The sequence below is a fragment of the Alligator sinensis genome, unplaced genomic scaffold (assembly GCF_000455745.1).
Source record: "Alligator sinensis unplaced genomic scaffold, ASM45574v1 scaffold273_1, whole genome shotgun sequence".
Taxonomy (NCBI): domain Eukaryota; kingdom Metazoa; phylum Chordata; order Crocodylia; family Alligatoridae; genus Alligator; species Alligator sinensis.
The window spans coordinates 403792-418443 of NW_005841943.1; the positions used below are offsets into that span (position 1 = coordinate 403792).

The following is a 14652-nucleotide window of genomic DNA, read 5'->3' on the forward strand; positions in this document are numbered from 1 at the left end:
TGTGTTGGGACTGGAGCTGCAGCTGCTGCCTGCTGCCCACACCCTGTGCTCACCCGACCAATTCTTCCCTGCAACCTTGGTCCCCTACTGCACCCGGTCTTCACACCTCCCACTGCCACTTCTCTCACCAGTCCACCCCACCACACTCCCCTTTACCTTTCCTCCAATGCTTGGAGGGTCTCCCTGCTGTAGCCTGAAGCACAGAGCATGGCCTCAGACCAGCACTGCTGCTGCAGGGCCAGTTACACAGTTACATGCCACTGCTACAGGTCTGGTGTAGGACAATGCTCAGTGCCCCAGGCTGCAACAGGGATGGAACCTGCCAGCACTTGAGCTAAGGTAAATGGGAGGTGAAGGGGCAGGCAGGGGTAAAGACTTTGTGGGGGAGGAGGGAAGGGCTGGCAGGAGTCCAAAGAGGTGGGGGGGGGCAGAAGTGCAGGGTGAGGAAGAGGGGACAGGGGTCTGAGGTTGTGGGGGGCAAGCACAAGGGAGGGTAAGTAGGGGGAGAGACAGGTGTCAGGGAGAAAGCTGCATGCCGCCCACACTGTCTGTCCCACCTCTACACTACCTGCCTCCCTACTGCCTGTCTACCACTGTTCCCTCCACTGCCTGCTCCATTACTGCCCTCCTCATCACCTGTCTCCCCCACTGCCTACAGTATTAAGGGGAACAAATTAAAACTATTCTACAATAATTAGATTCTATACATAGAAAATTATAAGAAATTTTCTATGGGTGGTTGTCTTAATTTCAGGGTTGTCTTGGATTCAAGTACAGACAGTAAAACCTGCAGCAAAAAGCTGAGTTTATCCTTAATTCAGCAACCCACTGTGAACTAGATGGGTTGCAAACCACCCAGGTAGAAATGATCTAGGTTTAATTGTATGCAGCATGGTAATTATAACTTGAATAAGTCTGAAGATTTGTGTAGAAATAATTAAAACAATTTCCATATTGTACACGTGTTTATGGCAAGCGTAAAGTTTTATGACTTGATCTTGTTCTTTCTGGTAGCTGGTCAAATTCCTTTTGAGTTGAATAGGTAAAGTAACTGGTCCTTAAATTAAAGACAGCATTTCAAGTTTGTTCTCAGTTATACTGTCAAAACCATGTTTCAGACCCTAAGTAGAAGTTACCTGGTTTACAGGGAAGTTTCCATAGTTCCTAGGGATGCCATTCTATTCTAATTTTTAAGCAAGAAATATAAATGCTCTAAAATTCATATTTAGGCACCAACTTTAGGCTAACTTATTTTGAAAACTTTAGCCAGAAACTTTTATATGTAATAAATGCTGGTTAGGCCTCACTTAGGTATTGTGTACCATTCTGAGTTCTAGAGTTTAAAAAGGATGTGAAGAAACTGGAGAGGCTCCAGAGGCAAGCAACAAAATAAGGGTTAGAACACAATCTGTAAGAGTAAAGGTAGAAAGAAGAGTTTGGCAAAAAGGAGATTAAGGAGAGACATGATCGCAGTTTTCAGATATTTCAAATATTCTCCCTTGACAGAGAGGACAGGACATGAAGCAATGGGTTTAAACTTCACCAAAGCAGATTTAGATTGAAAAGGAGGAAAAATATCCTTGCTATCAAAACAGTAGGGCAGTGGAACAAGCTGCCCAGGGAAGTTATGGTAGCACCTTTATTGAAGAAAAGGCTAGATAGCCCTTTGTCTGGGATAATAGAGGAATAGCACATCCTGCATTTGTGCAGGGGCTTAGATAAGATGACCCTTGAGGTCACTTCCAACCTCACAATTCTGAATCCAAATAATTTCCTGAAAACCTTTAGGAGATCATACACTGCATTTTCCCCTACTTACCTCTTAAAAATCAGCAGATTGCAATTTCACTGAACTTTAAGTGGAGCTCTAAAGGACTTTTTTTAAACTCTGGTTTATATGCCCTTTGGTTCTTGATGATGTATAAAGAAGGCCTTAAAGAGTTTGAAAGTTGTCCTTTGTTTTTCACTCTTAGATGTCAAAGCTAGTTTTCTCTTGTTTTACTAGAGGAGCTCTGGGCACCTCAGGACTGTTTATTTTATACTCTAATGTCTTAATTGAAGGAGTGAAGGTGTAGAATCTGTGAAGACGTTTTGCTCCAGAATGATGATTAATCATTCCAATGAAAGGTTAATAAAAAACAAACCAAACTTTGTAACCAGCCACTAAAGAACATGGTCCTCCAGAGCCCAGATTCCTGAGTCAGAATCATAGAAAAATATCCAATAGGAACCTCAAGAGCTCACCTATTTCAGCCTCCTGTTAAAGACTGGGTCACTCATGTCTATACCATCCTAGACAAATGCTTGTCTTATTTTTACTTTAAAACTTCCAATGATGGTGCTTCCACATCTTGTTAGGCAGTCTGTTCCACTGCTTAACCATCAGAATTAGAAAATTCTTCCTCATATCTAACCTAAGTCTCCTGTGCTGCAGTTTAAGCTCAGGTCTTCCACCCTTTCCTTATCTGCCATGTTTCCCAATACCCCTGAAAATGTTGTTGCTTTCCTTTGGACTCTCTCCAATTTGTCCCCCACTGTCTGGGAGCATTGTTGGTACAGGTGCCTCCCAGCTGTTAACCTGGCTTCATTTCCTCACAAAATCAGTAGCAAGTCCTAATAAATGTCCACTGTTAGCAAATATTTGTGAAACCCACTGAGAAAGTACGTACTTTAACCACGTCTGATTGGTTGATACGGAAAGATAACTGCTTAAACTTGTTATTACCACCAGTTATTCTATTAGTGCAAAGTGAGCAGCTCCATGCTGCGTGTCTAAAAGTTCTAGCCTTGCTGGTTATTGACATGGAAGTCAGAATTGCTTCATGTGCTGAAACTTGTGGGTGGGGGGGAGTATTGTTTACTTTTTAAAAACCTAGAAAATTACATGCAAAATAATTCCATTAAAAAAACACAGAAGTTGTAAAGCCAAAGCATGCAGTTTGGAAAATGTAAAAAGCAGGGTTACTTATGCAACCTTATATTGGTCCCAACTGGTATGTTCATTATGAGGTAGTCTAAGCACAGGAGCACATGCTGTATTTTCTACAAAATGCCTTTCTCCTACAGTGAACAAGGATGGATGATGCTCTAGGGATCAGAGTCATGTAGTAATTAAGTTGGTGTCTGTTGGTTACTTGCCTCATTTGTTGCAGAAGTTAGAAGGTGTTTAGTGAATGAGGCAAAGGAGTGCTAAACGTGAAAGCATGGTCTCATGTTTAAAGAAATTGAATACTACCCTGAAATATTGGATTCTGTCACTGCTCTGTCACAGTATCCCTATGTGGTACTGAGCAAATCACTTTAATATTTTCACAGGCAACCATGCATGTTCTGCATTAATTAGGTGACTGTCTTATAGCAGTGCTGAGCAACCAGTGCTGTAACAAATCAAACAGAGCAGCCGCACATTTTTAATGCACATTTTTATAAGTACATTTGTAATTTTATTTTTTACCTATTTTATGTTTAATACATTTTATAATACTGTCTCTGTTTAATCTGAAACCAGATCCTAGATGTCTCATACTGGTTACTTAAAATTAATGAATGCGAGTGATCATTGTAGCTTCACTCCTCTGTGCTACACTTCACAAGATTGTTGTCAAAATAATTAATTTACATTTGTAAAGCCTCTAGATGCCATAGAAAGTGATGTTTGCCATAAAATGGCCTATAAGGAAAATTACATTTCTGTATTCAGTGCAGAGTGGAATGATGAGGAGCAAATAAGGTATGGCAGTATGCTGAATGAAGAGAATAAAATGTAATGCTAACTATATAAAAAAAAAAGTCTTATTTACTGAATGAGTTAGGAATCCTTTTAAAGTGCATGTAGTCAATTAAAGCACATGTCATAAAGCATATGCATAAGGGGCACAAATAAATGTTGAACAGGCAACCTAAATTCTGGCATTTTCCTAATTTTTAAGTCCTTAATTTTGAAATATTAATATTCTTTTTATGTAGCTTTTTGTGTGTAACAGTACTGACATTTGACTCTCTTGTTTTGAACAGAACATGTGATCAGCTACGTTGTACTGCCTGTGACTTCTGTGTAGCACACTATGATGATTACCTTTGGGATAAGTCATGTGATTACCTGTTTTTCAGGTATGTCTCAGGTGGGTTTGTAATTAGTACTTTGGGGTTAATATGCTTATCAGAAATGTGAACTGTACAAGTCCAGCCATATTTACTGCTGGCATCAATAAATGGTACTTCATATAAAGCAATGGCTACTTTTTTTACTAATGAAGAAATATGGTCCCTGCTGTTCTTCTGCAGTATGTCTAATTCATTAATGAATATTCTTATTCCCTTATTGTCACAGACTGTCATTACTTCTGTCAGGTTTTTTTTCCTCCACTCTAATTGTGATTGTGCAGTCTACAAAAGATATTCGGTGAGATACTAATAGTTTAACTTTAAATTGATTTGTTTTTTTTTTTAAATGAAGCCCATCAAATTGCCAGAAGTTCTCCATAGGGAAGAATTTGGACTAGCCATTTTGAAAGGAGATTTTGCTTTCTTGATTAAAATTGTTCTATTTTGTTTTTCAAAGAAGTGTGAAGTCTGAATTTACCCGTTAGACATTTTCTGTTTCTAAATTCTCTGTTGGATTATATCTACCAACAGAGGTTTTATTTTACTTTATACATTGAATTTAGGTATAGAGCATTTCATTTGTTTTGATAAAATCTCTTTTATTGTGGTATGTGGATCAAGTTAAGTGGATGTTCAGATTGTGTGACCAGTAGAGGGTGTGCTATAGCTTGCATAGAACACTAAACAGTTCACTGTAGTCATAAAAATATGTTACTGGGTCATCTTGTTTTATATAATCTTTCTCATACTGTTTGTTGTAGGCCTTCTCTTGTTTTCTTTCTGATCAAGAATATGAATGTCTCTTAAAGAGAGATTCCTGCTTTTCTCAGTAATGCAAATTAGTAAAAAACACTCTGGACTGACAGTTTTCTGAAGTGGCTGTATATGTTGTCTGTGTATTAACATATGTTCTTCACTTGATTAGTAATTAGTTTAATTAAATAAAGTGAAAGGCATTGTTATCAAGTAATTATCTTGATTACAGTGTATAATCTATAACAGGATTTTCAGTTATTTTAATTTAGGTTAATCTGGATTTAAAACAAATTAGGGGATTAAAAGAATAAATAAACTAGCATCTGTTACCAGTCTTTCTAATTCTTATTGATTTCTATGAAGAATTTTTAATTCATAGTAAGAGTGTAATATTTGAACATTTATGGGGGCGGCCAGTGATGTCTTGGTGTATTTAGCAAGATCAGGCTAAAAACAATCAGCAGTGGTTGTAACATTACCCCCTGTTTTAAACAAGTTTTAAATTAACTTTTACACTGGTTATTTCTGCTTCTCTGCACTGATGGATTTTAAATGAAGTGTCATTTGTGATTTGCTACATGTTCCTCCTGTTTTCTGTCAGTCTGTACTGTGTGATATGATCTCTCCCCTCATCATCTTCCATTGCAGATCCCACACAGGCTAACTTGGATAGGTTTTCTTTACAGTTGAATTTGACTTTATATAGGGACTCATTTTATTATACAGTTGATCCAGTTTAAGCTAATCATTGTATTAACCTAAACAAAATGAATACTTAGAATATACCCTATAGAAAAGATCAGTACCTTTATGGATGATTCCCAAGAAGAACTGTTACATAATTCTTGAATATGTCTCCCTCATTGCATCTTTGAAAGGGGGAGTTGGGACCTCCTGCAGAACTGGCAGGATTATGATGTACAAAAAATTAAGGTTTTAACAGACTTGCAGAAGACAAGAGATGATGTCACATGTTCAATGTAACACTCATGAAGTGCAGTTAAAATGCAAGCAGATACAGGTGGAAGCTGTTTAGTATGTGTAAAGTGACATCCATGTTGCAGTTGTTCCCTTTCAGTCAAGGGTTGTCTCGTAACACATACTACCTTTAATAGGTCACTCCATTCCAATAATCAGTAACTGCATTCCAGTGATTTAAAACAATGGCTACCACCGTAAATGCATGCAACTTTATAATGAAGCACAACATTCCAATGCTTTGTAACTGTTGCAGTGAACCTGTTATTCCAACCCCAACTCCCCCCACTAACCCACCCCGAATAATTTTAATGCAGCACAGAATTCCAGTAATTTGCAACTGTTGCAGTGAACATGTGACAGGGCCCAGGGACTCTGCCCCAAGAATCTCACTTGGGAAAGCATTCTACTCAAGGGAGCACTACATGCATGAATAAACCCCATTGAAACACCCTGTATACTTGTGATTGGGGGATTCATATTGACTTATGTCATGTGCTACAGCATAACTCTTGGACTACGTGGGAGAATGACTATTGTGCTTTAGTTGCACTCTGATTGCTGATCCATAATCTCCTGATGTTGAGGAATTTATATGAAGGACAGAGAACAAGCTGGTACTGCCCCAGTCACAAATATATATCAGTTTTATATTGCTTGCAGATTTCTGGAGGGATGGTGTGTGGAGAGTATCTGTCTCTCTACCCTCCCCAAGCTTCTACAGTATCTCTATCCTCAGACCTTCATAGATTCACAACAGGAGGGACCCCATAGTTTTTTTATCATAGTTACCACAGTAATTGTACAGTGGATCATTAAAAACAGTAGAGTAGAAGGAGTTCTGGCTCAAAATACTTTTCATTCTTGAATTTTTTTTATTTTTTTTTTTTTGCATCACTCTTTAACACTTTATCTAGTGATAAATTTCAGACCAGCCTGCAGCCATCTAAGCCTGTAGCCCTCCTTGTTAAATCAGGGGTGCTATTGCAATATAAAAAGCATACCACTTACCTTGAGGATGATGTTTTAAAATTTAAAATTAAAGTATACTGGCCTGCTAACTAGCTTCATTCAGTACTTGTTGATGATGCCCTTTTTTAAACAGACTTTGTATTTACACAGATTCCACAATGACAGTACGTGCACTGCAGTAGTCCATTACTGATCAGGGAATTGGTTTTGAGGGCAGCAGGACTGCTTTTAATGGAAGGGCCTGTGTGCTGCTGGTCCTCCTCAGGATTTTTAGCTATTGCTCCAGCATATACAGCTGAAATGACCCAATTTCTGCTTATACAGACATTCAGTTTCTCCTGGGAGAGCCACTGCTTGTTCGATGAGCTTTAAAACCCCCCTGCCTCCATTTTTCAGTGCAGGAATGCTAATACACAAGACACTGGAGTCTACTGGAGTGCAGTAATTACCATCCTCCAGCAGGCTCCAGCAGACTCAATTAATCGAGTTAACACTGTAATTACAGCACATCAGAGCAGCCTCGCTGCTCATGTATAGGCGCCCAATGAGTGTACAGATGTTCAGGCTTTTTCTTCCAGAGAAAAAATGGCTGCTCCAAGAGAAAAATAATCTGGGAACAACCATGGTTAAATCACTCGAAGAAGAGTTTCTCTTGGGAGAGTGAAGGTCTGTACATGCTATATGTTCTTAAACTATATGTATTTTGTTACTAAAAAACTCATGACAGTGAAAGAATGAGATGTGGGGGGATCTTGGGGTTCTGTGGGTATGAAGAGGCCAGGTGGATGCACGGAACATGGTTGAGAGAATTTAGAGCAGTAGTCGTTGCTGTTCCCCCTGGACATTTCCTGCACAGATGCACACTGTTATAGAAGCAACAGGGAGCTGCAGCTGTTGCGTTACAACTGCATCTATTATAAGAAAAACCCTGTGGGGAGGAGGTTTAAAGCAAAAAATATTAATCAGGTATCTTTACAAAAGGTAGTCTGTTCAAAGTGGTTTCAGCAGAATGCTGTGGGCTTAATCCTTTTCTCAGAATCGCACATCAGTCCTGTGGAAGCGGAGTGATTATATCCATATCAAAGGTTATCTCCAGGCATTATGTATCTTATGCTTAAAAAAAAGTTGCATGATTCTAACATGGACTTACGCACTTGTTAGGAATAATATGCCTGAGCTCAGCAAGTTAAGAGTGAAGATGATCAAAAAGAAAGGATCCCGAGCTTATGCTTGCCAGTGCAGCTGGAGGTCCATTGACGAGTTAACCGATCTCCAAACAGACCGGCAACTTCACTGGGTTTGTGGTAAACATGCAGAATGAAGTCTTCACACATTCTAAGTACATACTCCTGTCTGAAAATAGACTTTCAGATCATAAACTCAAGCTGTTCCCCACTCAGTTTTCTGAGAACAGATGAGAACTTGAACATTTCATCTAGAAATAGATTGTGACACTAAATTCAAAATGATTGCCTTTCTCTCACTGTAATGGTCTCGTGAGTGCAGAGGAACTGGATTAGTGGAGGAAATATCCATTGTGAAGGTCTTTGGTTCTCTAGAAACCAGGTGCTGGTGACATTGGAAATGCAAATTATAAATTAGCAAAGGAGAGCTTCAAGCTAACAGTGGCAAGTCTGAGAAGAAGCCTGGGGAACTGAGCATGGGGTATAGCAAAAATGAAAAGTAGAGGCTCTAGCCTGCTTCTCTGAGTTATTAGAAAGCCTTGTTCCCCATGTCTGCAAGATCTGGAACTCCAGAAGAGAGTCAAATGACAGGGCTGGGAAGCAGCTGCACCACGTGATACAGTCTCACAACTGGGAGGATAATTACATGGAGTGGAAGCATTAATTTGACACTTGCCTGCAGGTGGTCGCAAGAAGTGTTACCCAAAAGTCAGTGGCAGAGCAACTTCTAAAGTACAAGAACAGGACCAGCTATTATCAGAGAGACCTTTCTTTTACCCACCAATACTACAACTTACAGACTTTGAAGAGTGCTCTTTCATATCCTTGGTCCCCTGTGCCCCTCTCCCTCCAGACTCTTGACTCCTCCAAACCTTTTCTCCAGAGGAGTATTCTATGAGGACTCAGGTTTATTTCAGTCAATTTGTTGAACTTTCCTTTCCCTCTCCTTTAGGCCACACTGGAGGGAAAGGAACAACATATGCACTTAACTCATCCTTCAATTTGTACTATTTTCAGAATAATTTGAGAAAATAATTCTATTTTCAGAATAATTAATAATATGTTCTACAGTTATTTAACAGTTTTGTTTCAGGAGAAAAATAGTTGCATTTAAGTGTGTGACAAAATCATATCCCACTGATATGTGTGCTGTCCCACTGTCTACCATGCTTGATGAGAGAGTTTGGAGGGGTTCTGGTTACTAAGTTTGTTTTTTAAAAAAAAACCTATGCACAGCTAAGTTGTAACTAGTTATTTGCATTTTCCCCTTAACATTGTAAAACGGCTTCCAGTATTGTGTTATTTGGTGAGAAGGCTTAATGTATTATTAATGTCCCTGTAGATGTATAAACTTTTGCTTTTTCACCTGCCTATATAAAATATGCACCTTTTTCCAGTACTGGAAATCATTATATTGAAAAATGGACTGTAACTTCAATGCTTCAAAGCATGAGGATACTATTTTATACAGTGAAGTAAAAACATGGAATGGAAAAATGTAAATATCTTTATAGTAGGTAATATTGTAAGATTTACATCAGAATTGTTTGCTGTATGCAATTCCAGGTGTACAAAATAGAAACCATCTTTTAAAGCCCTTCATGTTTTTAATTAGTATCAGTACAAATGTGAGAAATGGTGTCTGGCAAAAAAGAACAACCAGGCTTATGTGGGCAGCATGAATGAAACAGCTTAGAAGCAAGATAATACTGACACTATTTTTGGTCGGCTTTTTGTATAAAAAATCTCTTTTATAAAGATTGTTCTACATGGGTTCCTCCAATAAATGGAAATGCGTATATTTGCAAAAATGTATTTCCTTGACTCTTTTATTGCTGCTGTGAGTCATCTTCATCCAGCCATTTAAACTGCCTTGTCACATCCCTGAAGAATTTTGGTTGCAAGTAAAATTTGGGAAGTGTTCTGCTCATTAGCTCTGTCTGGATTTGATCGGTTTTCAACCTCTGCATGAGGCTTTCAAAAACTTCTTCAGAACAAGGTCCCAGCTCTTAGAGAATATAGAACTGCAGGTTCCAGGAGACAGGCAAACCCATAAGCCAGTTGGGTTGATGCTGTTGGAAAGATTCAACTTCCCTGCCTGCTGTTTATAAAGAGCACCACCATGCTCATCTGGGATTTGTACTGAGTTTACTTCAGATTATCTGAGAGGCTTCCATACTGAGAACTCTGGAGTTGGGGATAGAGAAGAAACCTATAGTCATAATTTGATTTAGTGAAAAACACTCCCCCTATAAAGGAAGTTGATCAGCTCTTCAGAGTGCTAAGTTGCTTTGGTTTTGTTTGTCTTTAGGTCAGACAGTTTATTCCAGGGAAGCTTCTACAAAGCCTGTGCCACCAAGTTTGTATTTGGAAGGAACCACTCTTTTTATGGACCTAATGTTAAATACTTTTGTTTGTAAAGGATTATATATAAATTACTTAACTTCAGACAGTCTTGGTATTGTTCCGGACTTTGGGAAAGCTGGGTTGGATTACCGTTTTTTTCTTTCTGTGTGTAGCAGCATCTGGGAGGCAGCTGAACAACTGAATCAAAGACAGAAATGAATAGGTAATACAGTCTCTGTTCTCAAAGCCAACAAGCAGAGAAGAGAGGATTGTCCAGCCTACTGGTTTGGGAGGAGGAGAGGAAGAGAAAAGTGAGGAATCAAAATATCAAATGGGACTTGAAAGTACAATAAGTGTACAAAACCCAAAACATTTCAGAGACAAGACAGTGAAGGATGAATCTATTTACAGTATTGATCATCTGTTTTCCTAGGTCACCTCATGCTGTTTTGCAAGTAAAGGAAATTGTGGAAACTGTGTTCTTTTATGGATGAGAAAGTTACCAGCAAATAGCACCAAACATATATGCACTACAAGCATATAATAGTAAAAAAGCTTGCATATTAGGGGCTTGAGGTGGGTTTTATTTGAAGATGAGGACATAGTTTTGGTGGAATACTCAAACCTATCACATTTCTTCAAGTAACTTGTCTGCAGCCTTGTTCATAACACTGGATATAAAAATTCACATGAATGAAAAAGGTATTCACAACAATACTGGTTTATTGCAAGAAAATAAATCTATAAGAAAGGCATTCACTTTGAAATATAATCCTATTTTAATTTCCAAACAGTATGTCTTCTTGTTGTTAGAGTACAACTGTGCAGGAATAAAATGACAGAATTGAACATTAAAGAAAAAAGCAAATTAAAATGATCACCTAACAAATATTTAGTTAGGTATCTTACTTATTTTTCCTGCAAAATATAGGATATTAAACTTGGAGTCATGATTGACCACAAGATGAGTATGAGTCACCAATGTGATGCTGTGGCCGGCAAAGCAAACTCTGGCGTGCATCCATGATGCATCTCAAGCAAAACCAGGGACGTCATCCTCCCACTTTACTTGGCCTGGGTGAGGCAGCAGCTGGAGTACTGTGTCCAGTTTTGGGCCCCCCACTTCAGGAGGGATGTGGAAAAGCTTGAGAGAGTCCAGAGAGGAGTCACTCATATGATCCAATGCCTTGAGGGCAGGCAGGTCGTACGAGGAGAAGCTGAGGGATTTGGGACTCTTGAGTCTGGAAAAGAGAAGGGTCAGGAGTGACTTGGTAGCAGCCTACAATTATATAAGAGGGGTACATCAGGACCTGGGAGAAGAGCTGTTCACCAGAGCTCTCCAAGGGATAACAAGGTCTAAGGGCCACAAATTCCAGGAAGGCCGATTTAGACTAGACGTAAGAAAAAGTCCTTTACAGTGCATGTGTCCAGGGTCTGGAGCAGACTCCCTTCAGAGGTGGTGCAAGCAGCTACTCTGGACCCTTTCAAAAATGTCTGGATATTTTTCTTGCTGGGGTCACTTGATCCCAGCTGACTTCTTGCCTATGGTGGGGGGGCTGGACTTGATGATCTCACGAGGTCCCTTCCAGCCCCTAATGTCTATTAAAGCTATGAAATTGAGTCTGCTGGAGTTTAGTAATTACCGCGCTGCAGCAGCCTCCAGTGTCTCACATACCAGCGTGCAGTTCAAAATGGTGGCAGGGGCACTTTAACTGAATCTCATTCGATGAGCTTTAGTTAAATCATTTTAGCTAAATTGCTACCATTTTGAAGTGCAAGGATGCTGATACACAAGACGCTCAAGGCGCTTTAATTAGAGCAGCTCTCAGAGGATGTGACTTGTGAAGGGCAGCCTATTGTGCTGTCTCTATCCAAAAGGAATCTTATCTACACAGGTGCTGCCATACATGAGCTTTATGCTGAAGAGAACTCTACGCCTACTGCAGTAGCTTCTACAGAAAAATGCCAGGTAAGATTAGGACAAGAAACCAATTCCTGAATACACTGTCTGTGGACAGCTTTCCAGATTATTGCAGACAGAGAATATGCATTCGCATTGAATCTTGTCCTGACAAACAAGTTAGCACAGGAGAGCCTATGAAATTAGTAATAACTTGGGAAGATGTAGTCACATGCATCAGACATGTCTCTTATTAAATGCATGCAGCTCCACTGAAGGCAGGCAGGTTGCATGGATGCAAAAAGGGAACTAGACTAGTGTTGGATTCATCCTGGGGAAAATGCCATAACCAAACTCCTGTAAAGGGAGACTCCTTTATCTTTTCACAGCAGTGAGGGAGCAGTAGTGTTTCTGGCCCAGACTCATATCATCTAGTGCAGAGTGAATTTTCACATAAGGCATCAGTATGTGCAGCTAGTCAAATCAAAAAGATCTTAACAGGCTGCCCAAGTGGCAGTAAGAGATGACACTGCACTCTGGGCCCTGGGTCAGGATTGATTTTAGCAGCTATAAATATTTACACACTAAAAAGTTCCAGTTGAGCTGAAGTCCTGTTGGGCAGAGTGCTTGTTCAAGCATAGAAATGCAATGATTACTGATCAGCAAAGTGAATCTCACTCTGAAGAGACAAAAATATTCATTTTACTGTTAACTTTTACCACCTGTTTGATTATGAGACAGCATACTGTTAGAATTCAGAGTTAATATTAGAAAGGAAAACACAATTCATTTAGTAAAGTGTATTCAAGAAAGAGGTCATAATGAATATATTCTTTTGCATGTCAAAAATAACTACCTAACCCAGACTATAATGAACAGAACCATGCAGAGCAGAGTACCTCCTCTTCACTCTCTTGTTTGGCTCGCTTCATAAAAAAACAGTGATACTGGCTTTTCTAGAAAAAGAAACTGAGTTACTAAAATAAACATAAAATGTTAAATTGATAACTGTCCACAGGTGGGTGTGCCACCTATTGTACAGCAGTTACAAATGTGGCATTCAATCATTTAGTCCTGGTTAAAACAATTTTATTTCAGTGACCTTAAAACACTTGAATCTATGTCATTTAGCTATAAACTACAGGAGCATACACCTCTTTTACTGCTATCTTCAAACAAGGAAGTCATCACAATCCTTCTCCAATAGAATTTACATTTCCCTCTCCCCCATTTCATTTTTTGCTATGGCTCAGTAGAGATTATGAAGCCTTTATACCAGGACTGGGTAGAAGTTTGTTTTAGAGTTTAAGACCTCATAAAGTGCAGTAAGTTTTTAGATAGTGTGTAATTCGGTATGTGGAAATAGGCTAAGTTTTCAAAGGCAGAGAATGCAGTAAAAGGCCAGCATTTGGCACCAAGAAGCAAGATGCATCAATGAACATAGAAAGCATTTTAGAAGATTATCTAGATTGTATGAAAGTCAAAGTAACTGGAGAGTGAATTCAACAGATAGCTTCTACAAAGCTTCACTGTATGAAGTTATAGTGACACAATGGAACAAATAATGGTGCACCAAGAATACCTCACTGTATAACACTTTAATATGAAGCAATGGAGCTGCATAAATGTAGGAGTGGAATTTGGTCCTTATCCTTAACACCAGAGAGAGAATTAAGCTATATTTCCTGTCTTTAAAAAAACAAAAAAAACCCAAAAACCTAAGAACTGATATTAGTCTGCTTTTAACAAGAAAATGTACTCTAGCTGAGGTTTTACTGAAGGACAGTGTTTAAAATTGATTAAATTGATGGGCAACCAGCACGGTTTCATTAGGGGCAGGTCATGTCAGACCAACCTGATTGCCTTTTACGATCAGGTCACAAAAGCATTGGATGCAGGTGTCGCCGTGGATGTAGTCTTTCTGGACTTCAGCAAGGCCTTTGACACTATTGACCACCTCATCCTCATTAAAAAACTAGGTGACTAGCATCAATGCCTACACAGTCAGATGGATTGCTAATTGGCTGAAGGGTCGTACTCAGAGGGTGGTGGTGGACGGGTCATATTCGACCTGGGGGGAAGTGGGCAGCAGAGTCCCCCAGGGCTCGGTCCTTGGGCCCGCACTGTTCGATTTCTTTATCAGCGATTTGGACAATGGGGTGAAAAGCAACCTGTTCAAATTTGCTGATGATACCAAAATTTGAGGTGAGGTAGGCATGCTAGTAGGCAGGGAAAGACTGCAGAAAGACCTGGATAGGTTACAAGGGTGGGCTAACAAAAACAAGATGAGTTTCAATACGGACAAGAGCAGGGTGCTGCACCTGGGCAGTAGTAACCAGCAGCACACTTATAAGATGGGAAACTCCCTTCTTGAGAGCACGGAGGCAGAAAGGGATCTTGGAGTCATCATTG

General features: G+C 39.5%; 1 protein-coding gene across 1 annotated transcript in view; it reads left to right on the forward strand.

The window, feature by feature from the left end:
- The window catches only part of CUNH8orf37 (chromosome unknown C8orf37 homolog), a gene marked incomplete at its 5' end in the record, with an annotated part of 15523 nt that extends 5737 nt beyond the window's left edge, over positions 1-9786 (forward strand). The window contains 2 exons of the mRNA XM_025199436.1: positions 4015-4110; positions 7972-9786. Coding sequence (XP_025055221.1) covers positions 4015-4110; positions 7972-8131 — 256 coding nt within the window. The remainder of the gene's footprint in view (positions 1-4014; positions 4111-7971) is intronic.
- Between the last annotated feature and the right edge of the window lie 4866 nt (positions 9787-14652).